Source organism: Brienomyrus brachyistius, chromosome 3 (assembly GCF_023856365.1).
Source record: "Brienomyrus brachyistius isolate T26 chromosome 3, BBRACH_0.4, whole genome shotgun sequence".
NCBI lineage: Eukaryota > Metazoa > Chordata > Actinopteri > Osteoglossiformes > Mormyridae > Brienomyrus > Brienomyrus brachyistius.
The window spans coordinates 16,003,058-16,028,546 of NC_064535.1; the positions used below are offsets into that span (position 1 = coordinate 16,003,058).

The 25,489-nt window shown below is 41.6% G+C and overlaps 1 protein-coding gene across 1 annotated transcript in view; it reads left to right on the forward strand.

Annotated features, from left to right (window-relative positions):
* The first annotated feature begins 649 nt into the window (after window positions 1-649).
* The window catches only part of LOC125738628 (antigen WC1.1-like), an 82,918-nt gene continuing 58,078 nt past the window's right edge, over window positions 650-25,489 (forward strand). Inside the window, 10 exon segments of the mRNA XM_049007783.1 lie at window positions 650-707; window positions 4,499-4,813; window positions 5,003-5,317; window positions 5,630-5,974; window positions 6,105-6,419; window positions 6,790-7,092; window positions 7,464-7,775; window positions 19,681-19,995; window positions 20,182-20,496; window positions 20,809-21,135. Coding sequence (XP_048863740.1) covers window positions 650-707; window positions 4,499-4,813; window positions 5,003-5,317; window positions 5,630-5,974; window positions 6,105-6,419; window positions 6,790-7,092; window positions 7,464-7,775; window positions 19,681-19,995; window positions 20,182-20,496; window positions 20,809-21,135 — 2,920 coding nt within the window.

The following is a 25,489-nucleotide window of genomic DNA, read 5'->3' on the forward strand; positions in this document are numbered from 1 at the left end:
ATTTCTGAGTATGAATGTATCTGTTATTCTTAAAAAATGTATTAGTAAAATAAGCAGCTTACTTCTGAACATCATTTTCTTATATTATAAAATGGGTAATGTTGTAACGAAGGGTAATGTTGTAAGGTCCAGTTAGGCTGGTGTAGTGCGTCTGGGTCAGTGTGTAGGTTTAATCTCGCATGTTAACTGCTGTCTGTAATTGTTAATGTGCCCTCTGCTCCCAGGAATAAGCTCCTTGTTCACTCTGACAAGGAAATCACAGTCTGTCCAAACTATAGAGACTTTTATAAATATACAGACCATATATTGTTTTTCATATTATTGCTTCCTCATACACCCTGTTGCTTTCCTGCTGATTATACATTATTTCATCATCTGGGCAGGTTTACTGCTGAGAGGAGGAGTCCCGCCTCACATCACCGCTACCGTGTGTGTATATTTGGAGAAAATGAGCTTAGAGCCCTCTGATTTGTCACTGGGCCTGTTTGATGTTTTCCTGTAGTTCCTCTGATAAGGCAGTGATGAGTGTGATTGGTGGGTGGGGGCGTGTTCACTCTGGGGGGCAGGATGGTATAAAGACCCTCGCTGAGAGCTCAGAGGTGAAGGTTGGAGTCTCAGCTCTGGGGAGAGCTAGTTTGTCCTGATGAAGATGGAGATCTGCCTGTTCATCCTCCCTCTCTCATGCCTGCTTCTGCTCACCACAGCCAGTAAGTACCATGATCTTCCTCTGCTCCAGTGGTCCATTCTCAGCCAGGTGAGGTCAGGGGTCATTATTTGGGTCTGAAATATTTGTGGTCTATTGCACGGCAGGGTCTGTATGCTGTGTGTTAGAAACAAACAAACTGAACAGTACCCAGTACTCTGACCCTGATTATATATAACATTTACTAATAATGGTGATACACCATCATAATCACTGTCAGACTGTCAAAAATCTATTGCTCAGATAAAATATAAGCTGTATCCTGCTTTAAAAATTTTGTTATTTTTTTTTATCACAGCTACATATTCCACTTTGGATTTTTGCTACTGTCTTAATTTAATGCCGAATAGAAAATTTTATAATGCCATTTTTACACAATAACATAACACTCAATACTCTTAAAAACCATTATAAGTTTATAAGGACATATTTTACATACACCTGTTATGTGCCTCCACAGAACTATTACCACTGGAGGCATATCAGAATTGGCATTAGATGTCAGTTTAAGTGTAATATATTAGTACATTGACTTGACCTGACTGATTGTACCTTTAATACAATAAACTCATAACTATTGTATGATATAATATTGCTGGTTATTTTAACTGAGGCTAAGGACAAATTTACAAAAAATTTATTAAGTTTAATATGCCTATAAGATCAAAAGGATACTACAGTAGAGCTACAGTATATCAAAACTATATATCAGGCCTATTCATTCAAAACGATATTATGAATAATTACAGAATAATTTTATCTATGATTTATTAATGAATTTTACTCTAAGATTGGCCTACAATGAAATACTACACTGGATAAAATATGAAGAATTGGTTTGCTACTAGCATGTCTGGATTTATTAATATTTACAGAAATTATATAAGCTAAATCATTTACATTCAACTTTAGCAAATTTTTATCATGTAAATTGTCATAATTTAAAAATGGAATTCAAAATAAAAATACTTTTATTTGTATCAGACAATCACTTCTCTGATTTTCATAAAGTTTCCCGACCTTCTAGCAGATTATTACGGGCGTCGCCAGGCTGCGGTCCGCGGGAAGCTGGAGGCTGGTTCAGTTACAGACATAAAATGTAAATTAAACTTGAAGTCCGCGTCTTTTTAAGACCCCAGACCAGCCCGCGATCTGATTGCATCTGAAAAAAATGGAAACGTAAAGTTATCAAATATTTCTCGCCGAGTTTTACGTGGTATTTTGGCACAACGTGAGCTGTCTTCATAAATCATAAATCAATTAAATGTATAAGCTTTAATTATAAAGACAGCTTATTTAAGTATCTAGGTTTATTAAGATTTATTTGAATCAGCTTGTTTACTTTAGTGCTTGAACAATAAAAATTTTGTGAATCTTAATATGCATATTAAATTATGACTATTGTTTGTATTTATACAATTTAGTTTGATGGAAACTCATTTCTTGTTATTTAATTGTACAAGTTCAGAAAATGAAAATGACTGAAAAAGTGGATGTAATGAATTAGAACTACTCACGTTACTGTAATTAAGCAGTGTTTCAGATACTTGTATTTTAAGTATATTTTTAAGTTGTAATTTAACCTGCTTGAGTAATTGAAGTGATCTGCTTCAATATTTAGCTAACTTCACTGTCTTAAATAGTAATGCTATAAAAAATATATATATGGTACAATAGAATACTCAAAGGGGTGGCATGGTGGTACAGTGTTTAGCACTGTTGCCTCACACCTCTGGGACCCGGGTTCGAGTCTCCGCCTGGGTTACATGTGTGTGGAGTTTGCATGTTCTCCCCATGTCGTTGTGGGGTTTCCTCCAGGTACTCCGGTTTCCCCCCACAGTCCAAAAACATACTGAGGCTAATTGGAGTTGCTGAATTGCCTGTAGGTGTGCATGTGTGTGTGAATGTGCCCTGCGATGGGCTGGCCCCCCATCCTGGGTTGTTCCCTGCCTCGTGCCCATTGCTTCTGGGATAGGCTCCTGACCCCCTGTGACCCAGTAGGATAAGTGGTTTGGAAAATGGATGGATGAATACTCAAATAACATCTGGAAACCTGGCTTCTCATTCACACCTTTTTACGCTATAGTATGACATTCCTTGTTTCCATCTGATTTTTAAAGCAGTAAATCAGTCTGGGCTAGAACAATGTCACCTTTTCTATATAGTGGGGGTACCTGACGTGTACTGAGAAGTTGATATTTGCCTGGCACAGACAGGTCCCCCTACAGCCACAATCACGTCATTGCATTGGACTGTGAAGCATTTAAGGTGGAACTGAACATCCGAGTAAGGAGCTAACTTCAGCCTCGTGCCCGTGGCTGGGATCCCCGTCGGTTATTACTGAGCCAAGCGGAGACTTTTGGGGTGGGGAGGGCAGCTACTCGCCGGTAAAGGTTATTGGCCGGGGAGGGGGAGGGTCAAAAAGCATAAAATGGGATGAAGGGAGGCACTTCTTAATATTTCGGACAAAGGGGGGCAGGATGTCAGGCTGGTTATTAGACATAAATCATTTTCAGAGCATTTAACCGGCAGATTTTCCGTCAAATATTCACTAACCTGCACCCAGTTTGACTTTGACAAAGTTTGACCTGTTTTAATTAGATTTATTTTTTAACAGCTGTGAATGTGAAGCTTATATCATGTGTCATATAGCGTATGAGTGTGACACTGAACTACAGTGACTTACAGTAACTGTCCTGCGCTTACAGACAGTGACGTCAGGCTGGTGGGTGGCGGCGGTCCCTGTGCTGGGAGAGTGGAGGTTCTTCATGAAGGAGAGTGGGGTACAGTGTGTGATGATGGCTGGGGTATGGAGGATGCTGCAGTGGTGTGTAGGCAGATGTTTTGTGGAGATGCTGTAACACCAACATGGGGTGCTAAGTTTGGAGAAGGAACAGGGAGGATCTGGATGGGCAACGTGGCCTGTGGAGGGTCAGAGTCGACACTGAAGGACTGTGGACACAGAGGATGGGGAGTTAATAACTGTGGTCATTACGGGGATGCTGGAGTCGTCTGCTCAGGTAGGACACATGTACTGATCAGTAAACATGCTACATAAATTTTGTTCACTTTTAATCAAGAAACAAAAATGAAAAAAAAAGTGAAGCCGTTAATAGTGCAGCCCTGTGTGTTACTTTGAATGTCAGTTTAGAATGACTCAGTGGGTCTTAGTTTTATTTGTATTTATGTTCATAAATGATAGCTTCGATAATTTGTGAGATTACGTGCACAGGAGAAATCACCATTAGAGACTTAATAAAGTTATTTTGTCATACAGGCTCGTTTTATATTCTGTTTTGTACATTTATTAAACTTTTTATTAACAAAAAAATAAATATAATTTTTGCAGACTAAATACATGAAATCTAACTGCTTATTCTGGTGAAGCTGGCGGGGGCCTGGAGCCGATCCCAGGCAGCACAGGGCACAAGGCAGGGGGTCACCCTGGGGGGGGGATGCCAGGCAAATAGATAAATGCTGTGATTAATCAATTACTGCAAGTCTGTCAGAATAAAACCTGTGTACTTTCTGGTTTTGTTTCCTAAACAAGAAATACACCATAGATAGATATATTCACTTCACTTGTTATGTATCCTGGCAAAGTCAAAATATTAATGAAACAAAATCTTACCTGATATTCTTCAGATAGTTATTCCTGGACTCCAACCACAGTATTGCAATCTAACGAAACAGAAGATGTACAGCAATAAAAGAAGAGCAGAACACTGCCAGAGAGAGGAGAGGAAAGAGAGACACCTGATTGTATTAAATGCCTAATTGTCCTTAAATTTGCAGATCATCGAGAGGTCAGACTGGTCCAAGGTGCACACCAGTGCTCTGGGAGAGTAGAGATGAAGCATGGAGATACCTGGGGCACAGTGTGTGATGCTGACTTTGACCTGCAGGATGCAGAGGTTGTGTGTCGGCAACTGGGCTGTGGGATCCCTGTGGAGGTGCTGGGGGGGGCTGTGTTTGGGAAGGGGGGTGACCAGGTGTGGAGAGAGGAGATCCAGTGTAGAGGGAATGAATCTCATATTTCCTTCTGCCCAAAATCACCCTCAAAGACAGAGAACTGCTCCCATGGGAATGATGTGGGACTGGTGTGTTCAGGTAAAAACAACATGACTGCCTATTAGAGAATATCTGAGTAGCCAATAAATAATATAATAACACATAAATATATAAAAATGTAATCAATTATATTTTTACACATTGAATAGAAATAGTTAAATATGCATATTAGACAATATTTTATATGGTATAACATACATAGATGCTGATCCACTGTGCTGTTCGCAGGGTACACAGACTCCAGGCTGGTGGGCGGCCCTGACTCCTGCTCCGGGAGGGTGGAGCTGCAGTACCTCAGTGAGTGGGGGACAGTGTGTGATGCATCCTGGGATATGAGAGCAGCCAGTGTCCTCTGTCGGCAGCTGCAGTGTGGGGGCGCTGTGGCAGTGCTAGGACAGGCCTGGTTTGGAGAGGGGAGGGGCCGCATCTGGGCTGATGTGTTTGAGTGCCAGGGGAATGAGACACACCTCTCCCAGTGTGCTGTGTCCTCATGGAGTCGAGCTGCATGCTCTCATGGACGGGATGCAGGACTCATCTGTGAGGGTGAGGACTGTACTACAGCTGAGATTTTTTCTTACAGTTGGATACTAATCTGGGTTTTGTTAATTATGATCCAGTATAAATGATAATTTTAGATCATTAATCAAATTGGTAATGCAAATCAAGATATTCTTCTGTATCACAGTACATATACCAATGAAGACTACACACTTTTGAAGATTAAAAACATACAAACATTTTAATACCAACAGTAAAGTAATGCTGAGTTAATTTACCCAGTAGAATACGTTATTAAGACCAGCTATTTTTGTGTGCACATCTGACAATCACTGACAGTGACTGATGTATCCACAGGGTCTAAATCTCTCTCAGCCCTCAATGGGACAGTACGACTGTCTGGAGAGAGTGGCTGTGAGGGTCAGGTGGAGGTTTACTACCAGCTGACCTGGAGCAGAGTTCTCATGGACTCCTGGAGCTTCAGGGAGGCCTCTGTGGTCTGCAGGCAGCTGGGCTGTGGCTCTGCAGTGAGGCTGTACAGTTCCTCCTTTCTGTCTGGGACAGGGGACAGTGATGTGTGTCTCACAGGGTATCAGTGCTCTGGGAATGAATCTCACCTGTTGAACTGCAGTGATCCACAGAGACTGAGCTGCAGCTCTGAGCCACAGGTGTCCATAGAGTGTTCCAGTGAGTATAAAGAATGTCAACAGAAGGAAATATCAAATTTTTATTAATATGTCTTAAATGTCATCAACAGTGTTTAAATTCGTATTGTGATGTACTGTGTCCATTTGATGTTTAATGTGCCTTCCTCTGTACCTCCTCCTCCCAGAGCACAGGTCCATCAGGCTGGTGGGTGATGCCGGGGGCTGTGCAGGGAGGCTGGAGGTGCTCCACCAGGGCTCCTGGGGGACAGTGTGTGGAGACTCCTGGGACCTGAAGGATGCTGAGGTGGTCTGCAGACAGCTCCAGTGTGGGACGGCTCTCCGTGACCCAGTGCCCACCTTCTTTGGACCAGGAACTGGACCCATCTGGCTGGATGAGGTGGACTGTGAGGGGAATGAGACGTCTCTGTGGGACTGTCCTTCAGCACCGAGGGGACAGAATGACTGTGTCCATAAAGAGGACGTAGGAGTTGTGTGTTCAGGTATGAAAAGTAAGAGAAGGAAGGAAAGAGAAAGAAAATGCAAAATAAAAATAAGCAACTGTTGTATTTATTTGGCTTTGTTACATTCTTTAATTTCATAGACATAAAAGAGGATAAACCAAATATTATTATATAAATTGATTGTTATGTAATATTTTCTGAAGTAAACAAAAAATACAGTACTGTTTTCTGCTTTTCTTTTAGTAATGGGTAACATATGCTTAAATAATAAAGTATCTATCTATCTATCTATCTATCTATCTATCTGTTTATTTACACTCGTATCTTTCTTTTATGAGTTGAGTTTCTGAATTTTGTATCTTTTAATAAGCTGATTATAGTTTTGATGTTATTTCTTAATTTCCTATAGAATATACAGAGATCAGACTGGCTGAAGGCTGCTCTGGGCAGTTGGAGGTTTTCTATAATGGCACCTGGGGAAATGTGTGCTTCAATCAAATGGACACAATCACAGTCAGTCTGATATGTCAACATCTCAACTGTGGGAAGAATGTGACTGTTTCTAACTCATGGTCTCGGCTGAAAGGAGCCCCGAACTGGCTTGATAACCTGAAATGTCGCCCACATGACTCCACACTGTGGCAGTGCCCGTCCTCTAACTGGGGAGAGAGTAACTGTAATGATGACAAAGTGGCTCAGATCACCTGTGAATGTAAATGGATTTTCATATAATTAACCTTGAACACCAACAGTATCTCATTTTCTTCAATAATTGACCACTAGATAATAACTTCTGTTTTTTTATATTTTACAATGTTAACAAATAGAATGTTATTTATAATTAAGTATGGAAATTGTACTGTTTGTTGTAACCAGAACAGAAGAACTGTCCATAATATAATAATAATAATAATAATAATAATAGAAAACATTCACTTTTTTCACTTTTATATTTAGTGTCCAGTTAAATTTTTCTGTGCAAATGCTAACATGTTTAATCTTTTACCAATTTTGTAAAAATAGTAATGCCTTGTGATAAAATATAAAAAGTCTTCACTATGATGAATTCTTCTGCGCTTCTAGATAGTGACGTCAGGCTGGTGGGTGGCGGCAGTCCCTGTGCTGGGAGAGTGGAGGTTCTTCATCAAGGACAGTGGGGCACAGTTTGTGGTCGTGGCTGGGATATGAAGGATGCCGCAGTGGTGTGTAGGCAGATGTTCTGTGGAGATGCTGTAGCAGCACCACAGTATGGTCACTTTGGAGCAGGAACAGGGAGCATCTGGATGGACGATGTGGCCTGTGGTGGGTCAGAGTCGACACTGAAGGTCTGCGGACACAGAGGATGGGGACGTCATGACTGTGGTCATCAAGATGATGGTGGAGTTGTCTGCTCAGGTAGGACACGTGCACAGTTCACTGCAAAACCCATTTTGCTCGTTTTTATTAAAGAAACAGTTCTCAGTGAAACTTTTCATAGTGAAGCTCAGAATATTGTTTTGAATTTCATTTAATCAAGTTAAAGTAAACTTTATTGTCATTCACACCATACAGTTCCAGAGTGCATAGTAGAACGAAATTGGGTTTCTCCTGACTCAATGTGGAAAAACAAAACAAAATACTACAGGCTACACACAATACAGAACTACACGGAGACTACTATTCCGGACAGAGGGAAATCTTGCGCAGAGTGAATAGTGCTCAAAGTTAAAATTTGCACCGAGTCAAAATATTGCACAGTTATATATTGCACAGTGTCTCACAGTTGCTGTATTATAGCAGAGAGCGTAAGTGAAGATGACTTAAATATAATGTAGAAAGAGACTTAGTAGCAGTAGTGAGGTAAGGTGAACGAGTGATAAGCAGAAAAACATTTTTCCACAATCAAAATAGGTAATAGCAGCAGAGTATAGTAAATATGAAAACATATTTTAGTGTGTGTTATGGAGATGTTCACAATGTGAATATGTAGTGCATTTATTAAAGTGAGTTTAAAAGTCTGATGGCTTGTGGGAAGAAGCTCTTGCTCAGTCGTGCAGTCTTACATCTCATACTGCGGTCTTACATCCCATACTGCGGTCTCACATCCCATACTGCGGTCTCACATTCCATACTGCGGTCTCACATCCCATACTGCGATCTTACATCCCATACTGCGATCTTACATCCCATACTGCGGTCTTACATCCCATACTGCGGTCTTACATCCCATACTGCGATCTTACATCCCATACTGCGGTCTTACATCCCATACTGCGGTCTTACATCCATACTGCGGTAGCATTTGCCGGATGACAGCATGTTGAACAGTCTGTAGGCTGGATGTGATGGATCCCTGACAATCCTGACCGCCTTGCTGAGGCAGTGAGGTTGGTATATCTCGTGAAAAGATGGAAGGGGGGGTCCTGATCATTTTCTCTGCTGTCCTCACTACTCTATGAAGGGACTCCTGGTCAGAGGCCTTACAGCTGCCATACCAGACTGAGATGCTGCTGGTCAGGATGCTCTCAATAGTATCCTTATAAAAAGATCTGAGGACATGCAGAGGGAGGTTTGCTTTCTTTAGCCGACGGAGGAAGTGGAGTCATTGATGTGCCCTTTTAACAAGCGAGGTGGTGTTACTGGTCCATGTCAGGTCTTCAGTGATACTCCCAGGAATTTAGTGCTGCTCAATAACTCCACAGCGTTGCCATGGATTGTGAGCGGATTGTGTGTTATGTGCTTTCTCCTGAAGTCAACAGTGATCTGCTTCATCTTGATGATATTCAGTGACAGGTTATTAATGTCACACCAGACAGCGAGTTGATTCACATCTTCTCTGTAATGATCTTCATGTATAAAATTATCAAAAGTAATGAATTATTGGTTCCACAGGTTTTTAAGAGATGTGTACAGGAGGAATAACTGGATTATTTACAGAAGTACTGGACAGATAATTAGCCTTATGCGTTAACATGTAATTCTATTAAACACATATGAATTTCTGATTACCCTTAAAATCTGAACCTCCACAGAATTTAATCAGCAACTGCATCATCTTCTAAATTGAAAATATACTGATTTATCCTAAAAAAATCTCCATGTAACCAAATCTAAACCCCAGAAAGTCTTAGCATAGGACACAAGACTGAGGTTCACCCTCCTGGCCCAGTACCAGTCAAATAAATAAATGCTGTTGAAATCAATTATTGGAAATATGTAGGAAATAAAATTCGTGAACATTTTGTTTTTGCTTGTTAAATGATAAATACACTACATATGTCTACTTCACTTACTCACATCAATACTCCCTCCCAAAAAAATCTATATATGAAACTTCATCATTGGAACATAAAATCAAATTTCACTTTTTTCACACCATCTGACCTCACCTTATTCACATATTTATCCAAATATATTTTTTTCTGGATTGTAGAGTTTCCAAATCTCATAGTGAAATGTCAGGACTGCTGTCTCAAAGCGCTTACCAAAGAGTCATCAACAACAGCAGCATCACAGACTAACAAAACAGAAGATGTACAGCAATAAAAGAAGAGCAGAACACTGCCAGAGAGAGGAGAGGAAAGAGAGACACCTGATTGTATTAAATGCCTAATTGTCCTTAAATCTGCAGATCATCGAGAGGTCAGACTGGTCCAAGGTGCACACCAGTGCTCTGGGAGAGTAGAGATGAAGCATGGAGTTACCTGGGGCACAGTGTGTGATGCTGACTTTGACCTGCAGGATGCAGAGGTTGTGTGTCGGCAGCTGGGCTGTGGGATCCCTGTGGAGGTGCTGGGGGGGGCTGCGTTTGGGAAGGGGGGTGACCAGGTGTGGAGAGAGGAGATCCAGTGTAGAGGGAATGAATCTCATATTTCCTTCTGCCCAAAATCACCCTCAAAGACAGAGAACTGCTCCCATGATAATGATGTGGGACTGGTGTGTTCAGGTAAGAACAACATAACTGTCTGTTGATATCTGAGTAGCCAATAAATAATATAATAACACATAAATATATAAAAATGTAATAAATTATATTTTTACACATTGAATTTAAATTGTTAAATATGCATATTAGACAATATTTTATATGGTATAACGTACATAGATGCTGATCCACTGTGCTGTTCGCAGGGTACACAGACTCCAGGCTGGTGGCCGGCCCTGACTCCTGCTCCGGGAGGGTGGAGCTGCAGTACCTCAGTGAGTGGGGGACAGTGTGTGATGCATCCTGGGATATGAGAGCAGCCAGTGTCCTCTGTCGGCAGCTGCAGTGTGGGGGCGCTGTGGCAGTGCCAGGACAGGCCTGGTTTGGAGAGGGGAGGGGCCGAATCTGGGCTGATGTGTTTGAGTGCCAGGGGAATGAGACACACCTCTCCCAGTGTGCTGTGTCCTCATGGAGTCGAGCTGCATGCTCTCATGGACGGGATGCAGGACTCATCTGTGAGGGTGAGGACTGTACTACAGCTGAGATTTTTTCTTACAGTTGGATACTAATCTGGGTTTTGTTAATTATGATCCAGTACAAATGATAATTTTAGATCATTAATCAAATTGGTAATGCAAATCAAGATATTCTTCTGTATCACAGTACATATACCAATGAAGACTACACACTTTTGAAGATTAAAAACATACAAACATTTTAATACCTACAGTAAAGTAATGCTGAGTTAATTTACCCAGTAGAATACATTATTAAGACCAGCTATTTTTGTGTGCACATCTGACAAACACTGACAGTGACTGATGTATCCACAGGGTCTAAATCTCTCTCAGCTCTCAATGGGACAGTAAGACTGTCTGGAGAGAGTGGCTGTGAGGGTCAGGTGGAGGTTTACTATCAGCTGACCTGGAGCAGAGTTCTCATGGACTCCTGGAGCTTCAGGGAGGCGTCTGTGGTCTGCAGGCAGCTGGGTTGTGGATCTGCAGTGAGGCTGTACGACTCCTCCCTGTCTGGGACAGGGGACAGTGATGCGTGTCTGACAGGGTATCAGTGCTCTGGGAGTGAATCTCACCTGTTGAACTGCAGTGATCCACAGAGACTGAGCTGCAGCTCTGAGCCACAGGTGTCCATAGAGTGTTCCAGTGAGTATAGAGAATGTCAACAGAAGGAAATATCAAATTTTTATTGATATGTCTTAAATGTCATCAACAGTGTTTAAATTCGTATTGTGATGTACTGTGTCCATTTGATGTTTAATGTGCCTTCCTCTGTACCTCCTCCTCCCAGAGCACAGGTCCATCAGGCTGGTGGGTGATGCCGGGGGCTGTGCAGGGAGGCTGGAGGTGCTCCACCAGGGCTCCTGGGGGACAGTGTGTGGAGACTCCTGGGACCTGAAGGATGCTGAGGTAGTCTGCAGACAGCTCCAGTGTGGGACGGCTCTCCGTGACCCAGTGCCCACCTTCTTTGGACCAGGAACTGGACCCATCTGGCTGGATGAGGTGGACTGTGAGGGGAATGAGACGTCTCTGTGGGACTGTCCTTCAGCACCGAGGGGACAGAATGACTGTGTCCATAAAGAGGACGTAGGAGTTGTGTGTTCAGGTGTGTAAAGTAAGAGAAAGAAGGAAAGAGAAAGACAATGCAAAATAAAAATAAGCAACTGTTTTATTTATTTGGCTTTGTTACATTCTTTGATTTCATAGACATAAAAGAGGATAAACCAAATATTATTATATAAATTGTTTGGTATTTAATATTTTCTGAACTAAACAAAAAATACAGTACAGTTTTCTGCTTTTCTTTTAGTGATGGGTAACATATGCTTAGATAATAAAGTATCTATCTATCTATCTATCTATCTATCTATCTATCTATCTATCTACACTCGTATCTTTCTTTTATGAGTTGAATTTCTGTATTTTGTGTCTTTTAATAAGCTGATTATAGTTTTGATGTTATTTCTTAATTTCCTATAGAATATAAAGAGATCAGACTGGCTGAAGACTGCTCTGGGCAGTTGGAGGTTTTCTACAATGGCACCTGGGGAAATGTGTGCTTCAATCAAATGGACACAAACACAGTCAGTCTGATATGTCAACATCTCAACTGTGGGAAGAATGTGACTGTTTCTAACTCATGGTCTCGGCTGAAAGGAGCCCCGAACTGGCTTGATAACCTGAAATGTCGCCCACATGACTCAACACTGTGGCAGTGCCCGTCCTCTAACTGGGGAGACAATGAATGTGAGAAAGATGAAGTGGCTGAGATCACCTGTGAATGTAAATGAATTTTCATATAATTAACCTTGAACACCAACAGTATCTCATTTTCTTCAATAATTGACCACTAGATAATAACTTCTGTTTTTTTATATTTTACAATGTTAACAAATAGAATGTTATTTATAATTAAGAATGGAAATTGTACTGTTTGTTGTAACCAGAACAGAACTGTCCATTGTATAATAATAATAATAATAGAAAACATTCACTTTTTTCACTTTTATATTTAGTGTCCAGTTAAATTTTTCTGTGCAAATGCTAACATATTTAATCTTTTACCAATTTTGTAAAAATAGTAATGCCTTGTGATAAAACGTAAAAAGTCTTCACTATGATGAATTCTTCTGCGCTTCTAGATAGTGACGTCAGGCTGGTGGGTGGCGGCAGTCCCTGTGCTGGGAGAGTGGAGGTTCTTCATCAAGGACAGTGGGGCACAGTTTGTGGTCGTGGCTGGGATATGAAGGATGCCGCAGTGGTGTGTAGGCAGATGTTCTGTGGAGATGCTGTAGCAGCACCACAGTATGGTCACTTTGGAGCAGGAACAGGGAGCATCTGGATGGACGATGTGGCCTGTGGTGGGTCAGAGTCGACACTGAAGGTCTGCGGACACAGAGGATGGGGACGTCATGACTGTGGTCATCAAGATGATGGTGGAGTTGTCTGCTCAGGTAGGACACGTGCACAGTTCACTGCAAAACCCATTTTGCTCGTTTTTATTAAAGAAACAGTTCTCAGTGAAACTTTCCATAGTGCAGCTCAGAATATTGTTTTGAATTTCATTTAATCAAGTTAAAGTAAACTTTATTGTCATTCACACCATACAGTTCCAGAGTGCATTGTAGAACGAAATTGGGTTTCTCCTGACTCAATGTGGAAAAACAAAACAAAATACTACAGGCTACACACAATACAGAACTACACGGAGACTACTATTCCGGACAGAGGGAAATCTTGCGCAGAGTGAATAGTGCTCAAAGTTAAAATTTGCACCGAGTCAAAATATTGCACAGTTATATATTGCACAGTGTCTCACAGTTGCTGTATTATAGCAGAGAGCGTAAGTGAAGATGACTTAAATATAATGTAGAAAGAGACTTAGTAGCAGTAGTGAGGTAAGGTGAACGAGTGATAAGCAGAAAAACATTTTTCCACAATCAAAATAGGTAATAGCAGCAGAGTATAGTAAATATGAAAACATGTTTTAGTGTGTGTATTGCAGATGTTCACAATGTGAATATGTAGTGCATTTATTAAAGTAAGTTTAAAAGTCTGATGTCTTGTGGGAAGAAGCTCTTGCTCAGTCGTGCAGTCTTACATCCCGTACTGCGGTCTTACATCCCATACTGCGGTCTCACATCCCATACTGCGGTCTCACATCCCATACTGCGGTCTCACATCCCATACTGCGGTCTCACATTCCATACTGCGGTCTTACATCCCATACTGCGGCCTTACATCCCATACTGCGGCCTTACATCCCATACTGCGGTCTCACATCCCATACTGCAGTCTCACATCCCATACTGCGGTCTCACATCCCATACTGCGGCCTTACATGCCATACTGCGGTAGCATTTACCGGATGATAGCATGTTGAACAGTCTGTCGGCTGGATGTGATGGATCCCTGACAATCCTGACCGCCTTGCTGAGGCAGTGAGGTTGGTATATCTCGTGAATAGATGGAAGGGGGGTCCTGATCATTTTCTCTGCTGTCCTCACTACTCTATGAAGGGACTTCTGGTCAGAGGCCTTACAGCTGCCATACCAGACTGAGATGCTGCTGGTCAGGATGCTCTCAATAGTATCCTTATAAAAAGATCTGAGGACATGCAGAGGGAGGTTTGCTTTCTTTAGCCGACGGAGGAAGTGGAGTCATTGATGTGCCCTTTTAACAAGCGAGGTGGTGTTACTGGTCCATGTCAGGTCTTCAGTGATGTGTACTCCCAGGAGTTTAGTGCTGCTCAATAACTCCACAGCGTTGCCATGGATTGTGAGCGGATTGTGTGTTATGTGCTTTCTCCTGAAGTCAACAGTGATCTGCTTCATCTTGATGATATTCAGTGACAGGTTATTAATGTCACACCAGACAGCGAGTTGATTCACATCTTCTCTGTAATGATCTTCATGTATAGAATTATCAAAAGTAATGAATTATTGGTTCCACAGGTTTTTAAGAGATGTGTACAGGAGGAATAACTGGACTATTCACAGAGTTACTGGACAGATAATTAGCCTTATGCGTTAACATGTAATTCTATTAAACACATATGAATTTCTGATTACCCTTAAAATCTGAACCTCCACAGAATTTAATCAGCAACTGCATCATCTTCTAAATTGAAAATATACTGATTCATCCTAAAAAAATCTCCATGTAACCAAATCTAAACCCCAGAAAGTCTTAGCATAGGACACAAGACTGAGGTTCACCCTCCTGGCCCAGTACCAGTCAAATAAATAAATGCTGTTGAAATCAATTATTGGAAATATGTAGGAAATAAAATTCGTGAACATTTTGTTTTTGCTTGTTAAATGATAAATACACTACATATGTCTACTTCACTTACTCACATCAATACTCTCTCCCAAAAAAATCAATATATGAAACTTCATCATCGGAACATAAAATCAAATTTCACTTTTTTCACACCATCTGACCTCACCTTATTCACATATTTATCCAAATATATTTTTTTTCTGGATTGTAGAGTTTCCAAATCTCATAATGAAATGTCAGGACTGCTGTCTCAAAGCGCTTACCAAAGAGTCATCAACAACAGTAACATGACAGACTGACAGACAGGAGATGTACAGCAGTAAAAGAAGAGCAGAACACTGCCAGACACTGGAGAAGAAAGACAGACACCTAATTATATGAAATTATTATTTATCCTTAAATCTGCAGCTCATCGAGAGGTCAGACTGGTCCAAGGTGCACACCAGTGCTCTGGGAGAGTAGAGATGAAGCATGGAGATACCTGGGGCACAGTGTGTGATGCTGACTTTGACCTGCAGGATGCTGAAGTTGTGTGTCGGCTGCTGGGCTGTGGGATCCCTGTGGAGGTGCTGGGGGGGGCTGCGTTTGGGAAGGGGGGCGACCAGGTGTGGAGAGAGGAGATCCAGTGTAGAGGGAATGAATCTCATATTTCCTTCTGCCCAAAATCACCCTCAAAGTCAGAGAACTGCTCCCATGATAATGATGTGGGACTGGTGTGTTCAGGTAAGAACAACATAACTGTCTGTTGATATCTGAGTAGCCAATAAATAATATAATAACACATAAATATATAAAAATGTAATAAATTATATTTTTACACATTGAATTTAAATGGTTAAATATGCATTTTAGACAATATTTTATATGGTATAACGTACACAGATGCTAACCCCCCTGTGCTGTTCGCAGGGTACACAGACTCCAGGCTGGTGGGCGGCCCTGACTCCTGCTCCGGGAGGGTGGAGCTGCAGTACCTCAGTGAGTGGGGGACAGTGTGTGATGCATCCTGGGATATGAGAGCAGCCAGTGTCCTCTGTCGGCAGCTGCAGTGTGGGGGCGGTGTGGCAGTGCTAGGACAGGCCTGGTTTGGAGAGGGGAGGGGCCGCATCTGGGCTGATGTGTTTGAGTGTCAGGGGAATGAGACACACCTCTCCCAGTGTGCTGTGTCCTCATGGAGTCGAGCTGCATGCTCTCATGGACGGGATGCAGGACTCATCTGTGAGGGTGAGGACTGTACTACAGCTGAGATTTTTTCTTACAGTTGGATACTAATCTGGGTTTTGTTAATTATGATCCAGTATCAATAATAATTTTAGATCATTAATCAAATTGGTAATGCAAATCAAGATATTCTTCTGTATCACAGTACATATACCAATGAAGACTACACACTTTTGAAGATTAAAAACATACAAACATTTTAATACCAACAGTAAAGTAATGCTGAGTTAATTTACCCAGTAGAATACATTATTAATACCAGCTATTTTTGTGTGCACATCTGGCAATCACTGACAGTGACTGATGTATCCACAGGGTCTAAATCTCTCTCAGCCCTCAATGGGACAGTAAGACTGTCCGGAGAGAGTGGCTGTAATGGTCAGGTGGAGGTTCACTACCAGCTGACCTGGAGCAGAGTTCTCATGGACTCCTGGAGCTTCAGGGAGGCCTCTGTGGTCTGCAGGCAGCTGGGTTGTGGATCTGCAGTGAGGCTGTACAACTCCTCCCTGTCTGGGACAGGGGACAGTGATGTGTGTCTGACAGGGTATCAGTGCTCTGGGAGTGAATCTCACCTGTTGAACTGCAGTGATCCACAGAGACTGAGCTGCAGCTCTGAGCCACAGGTGTCCATAGAGTGTTCCAGTGAGTATAGAGAATGTCAACAGAAGGAAATATCTAATTTTTATTGATATGTCTTAAATGTCATCAACAGTGTTTAAATTCGTATTGTGATGTACTGTGTCCATTTGATGTTTAATGTGCCTTCCTCTGTACCTCCTCCTCCCAGAGCACAGGTCCATCCGGCTGGTGGGTGATGCTGGGGGCTGTGCAGGGAGGCTGGAGGTGCTCCACCAGGGCTCCTGGGGGACAGTGTGTGGAGACTCCTGGGACCTGAAAGATGCTGAGGTGGTCTGCAGACAGCTCCAGTGTGGGACGGCTCTCCGTGACCCAGTGCCCACCTTCTTTGGACCAGGAACTGGACCCATCTGGCTGGATGAGGTGGACTGTGAGGGGAATGAGACGTCTCTGTGGGACTGTGCTTCAGCACCGAGGGGACAGAATTACTGTGTCCATAAAGAGGACGTAGGAGTTGTGTGTTCAGGTGTGTAAAGTAAGAGAAGGAAGGAAAGAGAAAGAAAATGCAAAATAAAAATAAGCAATTGTTGTATTTATTTGGCTTTGTTACATTCTTTGATTTCATAGACATAAAAGAGGATAAACCAAATATTATTATATAAATTGATTGTTATTTAATATTTTCTGAAGTAAACAAAAAATACAGTACTGTTTTCTGCTTTTCTTTTAGTGATGGGTAACATATGCTTAGATAATAAAGTATCTATCTATCTATCTATCTATCTATCTATCTACACTCGTATCTTTCTTTTTTGATTTGAGTTTCTGTATTTTGTATCTTTTAATAAGCTGATTATAGTTTTGATGTTATTTCTTAATTTCCTACAGAATATACAGAGATTAGACTGGCTGAAGGCTGCTCTGGGCAGTTGGAGGTTTTCTATAATGGCACCTGGGGAAATGTGTGCTTCAATCAAATGGACACGAATACAGTCAGTCTGATATGTCAACATCTCAACTGTGGGAAGAATGTGACTGTTTCTAACTCATGGTCTCGGCTGAAAGGAGCCCCGAACTGGCTTGATAACCTGAAATGTCGCCCACATGACTCCACACTGTGGCAGTGTCCGTCCTCTAACTGGGGAGAGAGTGACTGTAATGATGACAAAGTGGCTCAGATCACCTGTGAATGTAAATGAATTTTCATATAATTAACCTTGAACACCAACAGTATCTCATTTTCTTCAATAATTGACCACTAGATAATAACTTCTGTTTTTTTATATTTTACAATGTTAACAAATAGAATGTTATTTATAATTAAGAATGGAAATTGTACTGTTTGTTGTAACCAGAACAGAACTGTCCATTGTATAATAATAATAATAATAATAATAATAATAATAATAATAATAATAATAATAGAAAACATTCACTTTTTTCACTTTTATATTTAGTGTCCAGTTAAATTTTTCTGTGCAAATGCTAACATGTTTAATCTTTTACCAATTTTGTAAAAATAGTAATGCCTTGTGATGAAACGTAAAAAGTCTTCACTATGATGAATTCTTCTGCGCTTCCAGACAGTGACGTCAGGCTGGTGGGTGGCGGCAGTCCCTGTGCTGGGAGAGTGGAGGTTCTTCATCAAGGACAGTGGGGCACAGTTTGTAGTCGTGGCTGGGATATGAAGGATGCTGCAGTGGTGTGTAGGCAGATGTTCTGTGGAGATGCTGTAGTAGTACGAGGGAGTGCTCACTTTGGAGAAGGAACAGGGAGGATCTGGATGGACAAAGTGGCCTGTGGAGGGTCAGAGTCGACACTGAAGGACTGTGGACACAGAGGATGGGGACGTCATGACTGTTATCATCAACATGATGCTGGAGTTGTCTGCTCAGGTAGGACACGTGTACAGTTCACTGCAAAACACATTTCGCTCTTTTTTATTAAGGAAACAGTCCTCAGTGAAGCTTTTCATAGTGCAGCTCAGAATTTTGTTTTAAATTTCATTTAATGATCTTCATGTATAAGATTATCCACAGTAATGAATTATTGGTTCAACGGGTTTTTAAGAGATGTGTACAGGAGGAATAACTGGACTATTTACAGAAGTACTGGACAGATAATTAGCCTTATGCGTTAACATGTAATTCTATTAAACACATATGAATTTCTGATTACCCTTAAAATCTGAAACTCCACAGAATTTAATCAGCGACTGCATCATCTTCTAAATTGAAAATATACTGATTTATCCTAAAAAAATCTCCATGTAACCAAATCTAAACCCCAGAAAGTCTTAGCATAGGACACAAGACTGAGGTTCACCCTCCTGGCCCAGTACCAGTCAAATAAATAAATGCTGTTGAAATCAATTATTGGAAATATGTAGGAAATAAAATTCGTGAACATTTTGTTTTTGCTTGTTAAATGATAAATACACTACATATGTCTACTTCACTTACTCACATCAATACTCTCTCCCAAAAAAATCAATATATGAAACTTCATCATCGGAACATAAAATCAAATTTCACTTTTTTCACACCATCTGACCTCACCTTATTCACATATTTATCCAAATATATTTTTTTCTGGATTGTAGAGTTTCCAAATCTCATAGTGAAATGTCAGGACTGCTGTCTCAAAGCACTTACCAAAGAGTCATCAACAACAGCAGCATCACAGACTAACAAAACAGAAGATGTACAGCAATAAAAGAAGAGCAGAACACTGCCAGAGACAGGAGAGGAAAGAGAGACACCTGATTGTATTAAATGCCTAATTGTCCTTAAATCTGCAGATCATCGAGAGGTCAGACTGGTCCAAGGTGCACACCAGTGCTCTGGGAGAGTAGAGATGAAGCATGGAGATACCTGGGGCACAGTGTGTGATGCTGACTTTGACCTGCAGGATGCTGAGGTTGTGTGTCGGCAGCTGGGCTGTGGGATCCCTGTGGAGGTGCTGGGGGGGGCTGTGTTTGGGAAGGGGGGTGACCAGGTGTGGAGAGAGGAGATCCAGTGTAGAGGGAATGAATCTCATATTTACTTCTGCCTAAAATCACCTTCAAAGACAGAGAACTGCTCCCATGATAATGATGTAGGACTGGTGTGTTCAGGTAAGAACAACATGACTGTCTGTTGATATCTGAGTAGCCAATAAATAATATAATAACACATAAATATATAAAAATGTAATAAATTATATTTTTACACATTGAATTTAAATGGTTAAATATGCATTTTAGACAATATTTTATATGGTATAACGTACACAGATGCTAACCTCCCTGTGCTGTTCACAGGGTACACAGACTCCAGGCTGGTGGGCGGCCCTGACTCCTGCTCCGGGAGGGTGGAGTTGCAGTACCTCAGTGAGTGGGGGACAGTGTGTGATGCATCCTGGGATATGAGAGCAGCCAGTGTCCTCTGTCGGCAGCTGCAGTGTGGGGGCACTGTGGCAGTGCTAGGACAGGCCTGGTTTGGAGAGGGGAGGGGCCGCATCTGGGCTGATGTGTTTGAGTGCCAGGGGAATGAGACACACCTCTCCCAGTGTGCTGTGTCCTCATGGAGTCGAGCTGCATGCTCTCATGGACGGGATGCAGGACTCATCTGTGAGGGTGAGAACTGTACTACAGCTGAGATTTTTTCTTACAGTTGGATACTAATCTGGGTTTTGTTAATTATGATCCAGTATCAATTATAATTTTAAATCATTAATCAAATTGGTAATGCAAATCAAGATATTCTTCTGTATCACAGTACATATACCAATGAAGACTACACACTTTTGAAGATTAAAAACATACAAACATTTTAATACCTACAGTAAAGTAATGCTGAGTTAATTTACCCAGTAGAATACATTATTAAGACCAGCTATTTTTGTGTGCACATCTGACAAACACTGACAGTGACTGATGTATCCACAGGGTCTAAATCTCTCTCAGCTCTCAATGGGACAGTAAGACTGTCTGGAGAGAGTGGCTGTGAGGGTCAGGTGGAGGTTTACTATCAGCTGACCTGGAGCAGAGTTCTCATGGACTCCTGGAGCTTCAGGGAGGCCTCTGTGGTCTGCAGGCAGCTGGGTTGTGGATCTGCAGTGAGGCTGTACGACTCCTCCCTGTCTGGGACAGGGGACAGTGATGCGTGTCTGACAGGGTATCAGTGCTCTGGGAGTGAATCTCACCTGTTGAACTGCAGTGATCCACAGAGACTGAGCTGCAGCTCTGAGCCACAGGTGTCCATAGAGTGTTCCAGTGAGTATAGAGAATGTCAACAGAAGGAAATATCTAATTTTTATTGATATGTCTTAAATGTCATCAACAGTGTTTAAATTCGTATTGTGATGTACTGTGTCCATTTGATGTTTAATGTGCCTTCCTCTGTACCTCCTCCTCCCAGAGCACAGGTCCATCAGGCTGGTGGGTGATGCCAGGGGCTGTGCAGGGAGGCTGGAGGTGCTCCACCAGGGCTCCTGGGGGACAGTGTGTGGAGACTCCTGGGACCTAAAGGATGCTCAGGTGGTCTGCAGACAGCTCCAGTGTGGGACGGCTCTCCGTGACCCAGTGCCCACCTTCTTTGGACCAGGAACTGGACCCATCTGGCTGGATGAGGTGGACTGTGAGGGGAATGAGACGTCTCTGTGGGACTGTCCTACAGCACCGAGGGAACAGAATGACTGTGTCCATAAAGAGGACGTAGGAGTTGTGTGTTCAGGTATGAAAAGTAAGAGAAAGAAGGAAAGAGAAAGAAAATGCAAAATAAAAATAAGCAACTGTTGTATTTATTTGGCTTTGTTACATTCTTTGATTTCATAGACATAAAAGAGGATAAACCAAATATTATTATTATATAAATTGATTGTTATTTAATATTTTCTGAAGTAAACAAAAAATACAGTACTGTTTTCTGCTTTTCTTTTAGTAATGGGTAACATATGCTTAGATAATAAAGTATCTATCTATCTATCTATCTATCTATCTATCTATCTATCTATCTATCTATCTGTCTATCCATCTATCTATGCTCATATCTATCTTTCTTTTACGAGTTGAGTTTCGGTATTTTGTATCTTTTAATAAGCTGATTATATTTTTGATGTTATTTCTCAATTTCCTATAGAATATACAGAGATCCGACTGGCTGATGGCTGCTCTGGGCAGTTGGAGGTTTTCTATAATGGCACCTGGGGAAATGTGTGCTTCAATCAAATGGACACAAACACAGTCAGTCTGATATGTCAACATCTCAACTGTGGGAAGAATGTGACTGTTTCTAACTCACGGTCTCGGCTGAAAGGAGCTCCGAACTGGCTTGATAACCTGAAATGTCGCCTACATGACTCCACACTGTGGCAGTGCCCGTCCTCTAACTGGGGAGAGAGTGACTGTAATGATGACAAAGTGGCTCAGATCACCTGTGAATGTAAATGAATTTTCATATAATTAACCATGAACACCAACGTTATCTGATTTTCTTCAATAATTGACCACTAGATAATCCATCCATCCATCCATCCATCCATCCATCCGTCCATCCATCCATCCATTTTCCAAACCGCTTTTTCCTACTGGGTCGCAGGGGGTCCGGAGCCTATCCCGGAAGCGATGGGCACGAGGCAGGGAACAACCTAGGATAGGGGGCCAGCCCATTGCAGGGCACACTCACACACCATTCACTCACACATGCACACCTATGGGCAATTTAACAAGTCCAATCAGCCTCAGCATGTTGTTGGACTGTGGGGGGAAACCGGAGTCCACTAGATAATAACTTCTGTTTTTTTCTATTTTACAATGTTAACAAATACAAGCTTATTTATAATTAAGAATGGAAATTGATCTGTTTGCTGTAACTAGAACAGAAGAACTGTCCATAGTATAATAATAATAATAACAATAATAATAATAATAATAATAATAGAAAACATTCACTTTTTTCACTTTTATATTTAGTGTCCAGTAAAATTTTTCTGTGCAAATGCTAACATGTTTAATCTTTTACCAATTTTGTAAAAATAGTAATGCCTTGTGATGAAACATAAAAAGTCTTCACTATGATGAATTCTTCTGCGCTTCCAGACAGTGACGTCAGGCTGGTGGGTGGCGGCGGTCCCTGTGCTGGGAGAGTGGAGGTTCTTCATCAAGGACAGTGGGGCACAGTTTGTGATCGTTACTGGGATATGAAGGATGCTGTAGTGGTGTGTAGGCAGATGTTCTGTGGAGATGCTGTAGCAGCACCATGCTGTGGTCACTTTGGAGATGGAACAGGGAGGATCTGGATGGCCGACGTGGCCTGTGGAGGGTCAGAGTCGACACTGAAGGACTGTAAACACAGAGGACGGGGAGTTAATTACTGTGGTCATTCCTTGGATGCTGGAGTTGTCTGCTCAGGTAGGACACGTGTACAGTTCACTGCAAAACACATTTTGCTCTTTTTTATTAAGGAAACAGTCCTCAGTGAAGCTTTTCATAGTGCAGCTCAGAATATTTTGAATTTCATTTAATGATCTTCATGTATAAGATTATCAACAGTAATGAATTATTGGTTCAACAGGTTTTTAAGAGATGTGTACAGGAGGAATAACTGGATTATTTACAGAAGTACTGGACAGATAATTAGCCTTATGCGTTAACATGTAATTCTATTAAACACATATGAATTTCTGATTACCCTTAAAATCTGAAACTCCACAGAATTTAATCAGCGACTGCATCATCTTCTAAATTAAAAATATACTGATTTATCCTAAAAAAATCTCCATGTAACCAAATCTAAACCCCAGAAAGTCTTAGCATAGGACACAAGACTGAGGTTCACCCTCCTGGCCCAGTACCAGTCAAATAAATAAATGTTGTTTAAATCAATTATTGGAAATATGTAGGAAATAAAATTCATGAACATTTTGTTTTTGCTTGTTAAATGATAAATACACTACATATGTCTACTTCACTTACTCACATCAATACTCTCTCCCAAAAAAATCAATATATGAAACTTCATCATCGGAACATAAAATCAAATTTCACTTTTTTCACACCATCTGACCTCACCTTATTCACATATTTATCCAAATATATTTTTTTCTGGATTGTAGAGTTTCCAAATCTCATAGTGAAATGTCAGGACTGCTGTCTCAAAGCGCTTACCAAAGAGTCATCAACAACAGCAGCATCACAGACTAACGAAACAGAAGATGTACAGCAATAAAAGAAGAGCAGAACACTGCCAGAGACAGGAGAGGAAAGAGAGACACCTGATTGTATTAAATGCCTAATTGTCCTTAAATCTGCAGATCATCGAGAGGTCAGACTGGTCCAAGGTGCACACCAGTGCTCTGGGAGAGTAGAGATGAAGCATGGAGTTACCTGGGGCACAGTGTGTGATGCTGACTTTGACCTGCAGGATGCAGAGGTTGTGTGTCGGCAGCTGGGCTGTGGGATCCCTGTGGAGGTGCTGGGGGGGGCTGTGTTTGGGAAGGGGGGTGACCAGGTGTGGAGAGAGGAGATCCAATGTAGAGGGAATGAATCTCATATTTACTTCTGCCTAAAATCACCCTCAAAGACAGAGAACTGCTCCCATGATAATGATGTAGGACTGGTATGTTCAGGTAAGAACAACATGACTGTCTGTTAGAGAATATCTGAGTAGCCAATAAATAATATAATAACACATAAATATATAAAAATGTAATAAATTATATTTTTACACATTGAATTAAATGGTTAAATATGCATTTTAGAAAATATTTTATATGGTATAACGTACACAGATGCTAACCCCCCTGTGCTGTTCACAGGGTACACAGACTCCAGGCTTGTGGGCGGCCCTGACTCCTGCTCCGGGAGGGTGGAGCTGCAGTACCTCAGTGAGTGGGGGACAGTGTGTGATGCATCCTGGGATATGAGAGCAGCCAGTGTCCTCTGTCGGCAGCTGCAGTGTGGGGGCACTGTGGCAGTGCTAGGACAGGCCTGGTTTGGAGAGGGGAGGGGCCGCATCTGGGCTGATGTGTTTGAGTGTCAGGGGAATGAGACACACCTCTCCCAGTGTGCTGTGTCCTCATGGAGTCGAGCTGCATGCTCTCATGGACGGGATGCAGGACTCATCTGTGAGGGTGAGGACTGTACTACAGCTGAGATTTTTTCTTACAGTTGGATACTAATCTGGGTTTTGTTAATTATGATCCAGTATAAATTATAATTTTAGATCATTAATCAAATTGGTAATGCAAATCAAGATATTCTTCTGTATCACAGTACATATACCAATGAAGACTACACACTTTTGAAGATTAAAAACATACAAACATTTTAATACCTACAGTAAAGTAATGCTGAGTTAATTTACCCAGTAGAATACATTATTAAGACCAGCTATTTTTGTGTGCACATCTGGCAATCACTGACAGTGACTGATGTATCCACAGGGTCTAAATCTCTCTCAGCCCTCAATGGGACAGTACGACTGTCTGGAGAGAGTGGCTGTGAGGGTCAGGTGGAGGTTTACTATCAGCCGACCTGGAGCAGAGTTCTCATGGACTCCTGGAGCTTCAGGGAGGCCTCTGTGGTCTGCAGGCAGCTGGGCTGTGGCTCTGCAGTGAGGCTGAACAGT